Genomic DNA, 7,277 nt, shown 5'->3' with positions numbered 1-7,277 from the left:
TCAGATGATGAAGTGGAGAAATCTAAATCTTCCAACAGTTGAGTTTCAGGAGAATTTCAGGATGCAAATTTTTGGTTTCGTATAGTTCCAAATTATTAACAGCATTATTTTCAGAAGATTCTTTTGGTAACTGTGTCAAATAGCTCGTAGCTGAAACCAATAAGAAATAAATTATAAACAGTGAATTATTATAAGTAAGCTGAAGAACAAACGCTCAATATTTCAACACTTTTAACTACTGTGATTCGACTATCAAACCAAAGCCATCGAGAGTTTACCTTCCATGGCCATTAATTCAGGACCTGATTATGATCAAATACTCTACCTGTAGTATACATTGGAGGCTCAGACAAATCTTCAGAACGAGCTGGATCTTCTGGAATTTGATTTTCGTAAGTACGAGGAATAACTTCATGATGCCCTGATTGCAAAAAAACAATTCTTCATTTGATTCTGCTGAAAATGAAGTACATTGTGTTATAATACATAAAATAATATAAAATTATTTCCTTACCATTTAATTTCCTGCCAAGCTGCACTAATCTTTTTGTACGGGAACTACTACTCATTTTTTTTCAAAAAAAAAATAAGGCACCAAAACAACGAATAAGCGTAAACACTATCAACAACACTGCCAAAATCACGAATGTGGCACATTCGTGAACCTACTTGAAAATGCAGGAGAAGTTACAACGGCAAAACCACGAATAAAGTTCAGTTAAGTACATTCGCGCTTCAGGCGTTGGAACCAAACTGAAGTTGACACTCTCGCGAAACAGCCAACATCTGGTGGAGGGGGTGTAGGCTCACAGACGAATTCGTGCCTTTGGCATTGAAATCTTTGAAATTTATTATTATTGCCGGTGCACATAGGTGAAAAACCGAACATTTGACATTTGCGGTTTTGGCATTGGAGGGACGATATGTCATCAGGTCCGTATTGTATGGTAGTATCTCCATATATGGGTCTAATACGTTTCCTGTTTCTTTCTTTCAGATTACTATCCAAGGGTGCTCGCTTTGTCATATTTCGGCATGAAACATTATTCCCTTTTTCAGTAAAGTGAGAGCAAATATCTTGTCTTCACTTTCCACTATTACATAGCGTTCCCTATTGATTTCATTATTTAGCAGTTCCGCTTCTCCTCAATAAAGTAAGCTCAATTCATCTTCACACAGGATTTGCGTGTTACTTCTCCAAACGTTCTCTCCTAGCCTCGTGTCGAATCAGTATCCTGTTAGAAATGGGCAGGTTACTCCTCCCACCAGGTGTATCTCGTATTTTCGTCCATTTTGATTTTGGCCCAATAATCACTCGCTTGAATTTTTATAGAAGCGGGGTATTGATTACATATTCCCAGGTACTCCCTCCTTCGTGGTAGGTAGTGCCTTTACATGTACCTTCTGCAATCACCGTCCTAGCGATGGTCAGCGAAGCTGTGGTAGTTTCGTTCATCACTATAGCCCCTATACCCTGGTGATACAACCGTATACTTCGATAACGATGTAGTGATAAACATTAGTTTGCCCTGATTCGGTGCACAACATTTGAAAGTCCCCCGGCCACTACCAAACTGTGGCAATGCATTCCGCAGTGGATGATTAACCGTGTTATTTCGATTAAGCAAGTCCAAACCTGAGGTTTATTTCGTTTCGCTGAATCAATTTTATTTGGGCATCGACACTCGAGTATCCAGATTCCGGTTCCGGGCATTGTGACACGTCCCTAATTGATACCGCTATAATGTCCGTAATGTAGTCATTACAGTCATTACATAATTTTTGAATTGCACAAGTTTCTCAACTTCTGAGAGTTGTCGTTCGTATGGGGGCGACAGCTGATTAACGGAAGAAACATATTCTAAACATATATATATATATATATATATATATATATATATATATATATATATATATATATATATATATATATATATCTCCCTTGTTTTTTCAGTATTATTATAAACTTTCGAGTGTACTCAATGCATCCTAGTCATAAATTCCGAGACATAATTTTCGTCATAATGATACTTTAATCTCTGGGATCTAATGAAGCTATCCATAGGAAGTACCTGATCTCGGCCATGTAAAAGAAAGTATGGGCTATAACTAGTTGAACTGTGCATGCACCCTCGATTAGCCATCAGAACAAACGGTATCCAATTATTCCAATCTGGTTGACTTTTACAAATATATTGCGACAACATATCTTTAAAACACGGTGCATTCTTTCAATCTGCCCGTTTGTCGTAGGGGCGTCTCTAGAAGTTTGATTTTTTCACTCTTCAATACTTCACACACTTCTTGGAATAGGTGGGATGTAAAATTTGCTCCTCGGTCTGTCAGTAGCCTTTTAGGTGTTTCATGTCTCAAAATGTTATGCTTCACGAAAATACGTGCTATCGTTTCCGCTTTTTGATCCGGTATAGGTATGGCTTCAGGGTATTTCGTAAAATAGTCCTGGAATGTTAATAAATACCTATTTCCATTCGTTGAAGTAACTAGGGGTCCCACCATATCCATTGATGTTAATTCCCAAGGTTCTCGTTTATGAGTAAAGTACTCTAGGGGACTTTCTTCTGATGTGGTGAAGTTTTTTTCCGGTTGGAAGCATCGCATTTCGTACAATAATTAATAATGTCCTTCCTCATGCCTATCCAATGAAATCTGTTCCTTATATTTCCCCAAAGTTTTTTGTTGTCCCTGATGCTCGGCGACGTATAGATAAACACTTCTATGTCTGAATTATAACAAATAAATTCAATCATTGCTTGTATTTTTTCCCAATTCAATCCGTCTAGCCCGCATGCTATTTTTGGCATTGCTAATTTCTTCTCTTGATTATTTTCGCATGTCTTCTATAATTCTGCAGATCATTCCACACCGTTCGATATGATGGTTTATCATGATATTTAAATTCCATTATTAAGTAATACAAGTAGTAGATTACAGCCGGTTCTGGGCCTTCCCCCACCACTATGACGTATTATTTGGTTTTTTTTGTTGTTGCTTAGTAACATCAAGGTGATGTGACCTTGAAGGGTCTGGTGCATGGATCGTTCAGAATTTTTTTCATATGAGAATTTGTGTGTGTGTGTGTGTGTGTTTGTGTGTGTGAGACATAGTGACGTAATTACATTTGATTGGTGTGTGTGTGTGTGAGAATGCACGGTACAGGGTTTTCATCATGTGCTTGTCTATGCACAAACATACGTCTGCATACTTCGAAGAGCCTTCAAGTGATGAATGTTCCATCGGTGTGAGCCCACCAAGTTAGTAGTGGTGTGACGTCACAGCAACAACCGTTCATCGGTAAGAGAGCAAGATGTTCACTCCACGACGTGTGGCTGAGTAATGTGTATTCATCGGTGCGCCCTCACCTCTCTCGATACAGTGAAGGCTGTGACGTAACGCATCGCTCTAGCCTCACTATCGATGGTGACACGCAGGCGGCTGAGGACTGTGCTAACGTCTGCCCTTTCCGAGAGCACAACGACCACTGCCTGTTCGTATCGACATCTGTTATCGCATCCAGTTGTGAGGTGATAACAGATGTTGAACTCCCACCGAACAACCATGAGTCATGAAAATAATGCATGTGTTCAATTGTCTGGAGGTATTCAACTTATAACGAATGCATTCAATTGCCGCATTATTACATACAGAGTGGAGAGTTCGATTGTATCCAGTGACTACATGTCATTTTTTAATGGGATTATTCAGAAGGTCATCGAATTACTGGAATCGGCCATCAGGATCCATAAAAGCATCAAGGTGAACATGGAAGTCTTTGGGAATTATATTCTTCAGGCTCAAGATTCGAGGGACACGAAGTCATTTAATTCCCAAAATAAAATAGTGGACCAATCTTCAGATTTGAATGCTGTTTTTGATGGATTCCGCGATGTGATTGTGGCTCAAACGATTGAATTCCAAGAACGTGACTCAGGTATTTATTTTTTGTGAATTCCAACGAGATTGAGTAGTAATATTTATTTTTTTGTAATTTAGGTTGGACTTGTGAAAAAATACTATTTCTCGAAGTCAACATTAATAAATACACTCCACTGGGAGGACGTTCATATATGAAGCTGCCCGAATGCATTGAATGGAGGAAAGCTGTCGTGAATGTTCTCAACGAAGATCAATACTGTTTTGCTTGGGCTATAACATCAGCATTATATCTTGCAAATGGTAGAGTGTCCGAAGTTACATCACATCCACATTTTTCCAATATTTTAGATGTCACAGGTCTGAATTTTCCGGTTAAAGTTAATAATAAGAGTATTGAAAGATTTGAAGATAGGAATGATATTTCAATTAATGTTTACGGTTTCGAGAGAAAATTTGATAGGGGTAACATAAATTATGATGTGATTGGTCCATTGCGATACTCACAGAGGAGACTCCGGAGACATGTCAATTTATTACTTATAACTGATGACTCCGGTAATAGTCAGTATTGCTGGATAAAAGATTTTTCAAGATTAGTTTCTAGTCAACTATCAGCTCATGATCATAAAAAATATTTTTGTGATGGATGTTTGATATATTTTTCCAGCGAGAGATTGCTTTTACGTTATAAGATGAATGATTGTAATCTCGTTAGTACTACAGCACCAACCACCAATTTTGAGATCAATAAATATGGTCGGATGGTTGCGGAAAATAAATTAATGTTTGAACATTTTGAGAGACAAATGAGGGTGCCATTTGTAGTATATGCTGATTTTGAATCAGTACTAGAACCGATTCACGTGAATGAGCCAAATCCCGAAAGTTCATACACGATTGAAACATTCAAACATGCTCCATATGCATTTGCTTACCTGACGAAATGTTCATATAATGATGATTTATCAAAATTTGTTACATATAGGGGTGTAGATGCTCACAAAGTTGTGAGTAGCATTGAAGATGATTTGAAAAAGATATATGGAAATCATCCCAGATACCCTATACCAATGGATGCACAAACCCTCGAAGAAGAGAAACAATTTGCTGCAGCCAGAACTTGTGGTATATGTACTACACCATTTATTGATGGTGAAGTCAAAGTTAGAGATCATTGTCATGTTACAGAAAACAAAAGATCACATGCCGCTCATTCCAAATGTAATTTGAATTTCAAACTCCCTAATTTTGTACCTACTATTTTCCACAATTTGATTGGGTATGATTACCATTTATTCATAAAAGAATTGTATAGGAATAAAGAGAGAGTTGATGTCATCCCACAAACAAAAGAGAAATATATATCTTTCACTAAGCATATCTTCACACACACCTATACCGATAAAGATGGTAAGGATTATAAGAAATATCTCAAAATGAAATTTATCGATAGTTATAAATTTATGACTAATTCGTTGAAGAAGTTGGGTGCTAACTTGACCTCTGATCAATGTTTGGAGATGCACAAACATTTCCCACAAATAGAAAAATTCAATTTGATGAGACATAAAGGTGTATTTCCATATAGTTTCGTTGATTACATTGACAAATTGAGTTATCCATCACTTCCATATATCAGAAAATGATTGTGATAGGGCTAGTAATGTATGGAATTCATTCGAGTGTCAGAATTAGGGCGAATACTCTGATTTGTATTCAAAGTCGGATGTATTGCTTTATGTGATATTTTTGAAAACTTTCGCAACACAAGTTTAGAGATTTATAACTTAGATCCAGCACATTATTACACTGCACCTGTATTATCTTGGGATGCTATGTTGAAGTATACGAATATTGACTTGGAATTACTAACTGACATTGATATGATTCACTCTTTTCAAAAAGGTATACGGGGTGGAATTAGTCAGTGTAGTGAGAGGAAACATATAGCAAATAATAAATTCTCACCAAATTATAATCCCAATGAACCTTCCACATTCATTACATATTTAGATGCAACGAATCTATACTGTCATAGCATGTCACAACCTCTATCAACAAGTGAATTTACATGGTTGACACCTAATGAAATTCTTAACCTTAATGTGATGAATGTGAGTGCTGATAGTCCGTATGGGTATGTGTTTGAAGTAGATATTCACTATCCATAAGAGTTGCATGATGAACATTCTGATCTTCCATTTTTAGTTGAAAAATTAATACCACCTCGTACACAATCGAAAATTCCCAAATCAATTTCAAATGTGAATGATAAAATGGTTAGATTGTAATAAATACACATAGAGTATTGGAATTCAAACAATCACGTTGGATAAAACCCTATATAGATCTTAATACTGAAATGCGTAATAGGTCTAATAACAAATCTGTTGAAGATTTCTACAAACTAATGGATAATGCGGTATATGGAAAGACAATGGAGAATGTAGATAACAGAATTGATGTTAGACTCGTTACACATTGGAAAATATAAAAAATAATACAGGTGCCAACACTCTCATATCCAGACCAAATTTCAAAAATTGTTCAATTTCTACAAAAAATTTCGTTGCCATTCAATTGGGTAAAGTTAAAGTCCATTATGATAAACCATTATATTTGGGATTTTCTATATTAGAATTATCAAAAACAGTCATGTACGACTTTTTCTATGGATGCATCAAACAACACTTTGGTGAAAATGTCTCTTTACTGTACACAGATACCGACTCACTCATTTTGAAAGTAAATACAGAAAATTTTTATGAATTCATGAAAACTAACATAAGTAGGTTCGATACATCCAATTACAGTATAGTTAACCAATTCATCATTCCAGTAACAAGTTCAATCTTGGGCAACTTCAAAGACGAATTTCCGAAGATCCAATCATGAGCTTTTATGGTACAGGTGCAAAAGCGTATTATGTGAAATCTGTTGATGGTGAATTTGAGAAAGCTAACGAGGTGAAACGATCGGTTATAAAGAATGAATTAACATGTGAAGATTATCAAAAAATCGTGGAACATGGTGGTATGATATTCAGAAAGATGAATTCATTCAGAAGCGTGTTGGATGATATGTATACTGAATTCAAGAATGAAGTTGCATTATCATATCACGACGATAAACGATTCATCATTCCGAATACTACCCACACTCTTCCTTGGGGTCATAATGATATTGAATTTTATCAAAACGATCCGAATGATAACATTCGGTGGATAACTAATATTATTCAAGAATCACAAACTCAGGAAAGTCCACTGGATCAACTAATCAATTTATTGTCTGCCGAGATCAATAATTGAAATTCTATTCAATTCCGGAAAATCCAATATTGATATTCTTGTAGGTATTCAAAAATAAAACTGTAATGTGAT

General features: G+C 36.1%; 1 protein-coding gene across 1 annotated transcript; it reads left to right on the top strand.

The window, feature by feature from the left end:
* The first annotated feature begins 3,139 nt into the window (after window positions 1-3,139).
* Window positions 3,140-5,540, top strand: LOC141480050 (uncharacterized). The gene is made up of 2 exons (XM_074169738.1): window positions 3,140-3,949; window positions 4,012-5,540. Exons 1-2 carry the CDS (start codon window positions 3,553-3,555, stop codon window positions 5,538-5,540), a joined length of 1,926 nt encoding a protein of 641 aa, XP_074025839.1. The 5' UTR covers window positions 3,140-3,552.
* The last annotated feature ends 1,737 nt before the right edge of the window (window positions 5,541-7,277 follow it).

Source organism: Leptinotarsa decemlineata, unplaced genomic scaffold, assembly GCF_025532065.1.
Source record: "Leptinotarsa decemlineata unplaced genomic scaffold, Ldec_3_MD MMD2_P_RNA_scaffold_6, whole genome shotgun sequence".
In the NCBI taxonomy this organism is placed as follows: Eukaryota; Metazoa; Arthropoda; class Insecta; order Coleoptera; family Chrysomelidae; genus Leptinotarsa; species Leptinotarsa decemlineata.
This window is presented reverse-complemented; position numbering and strand designations above follow the sequence as displayed.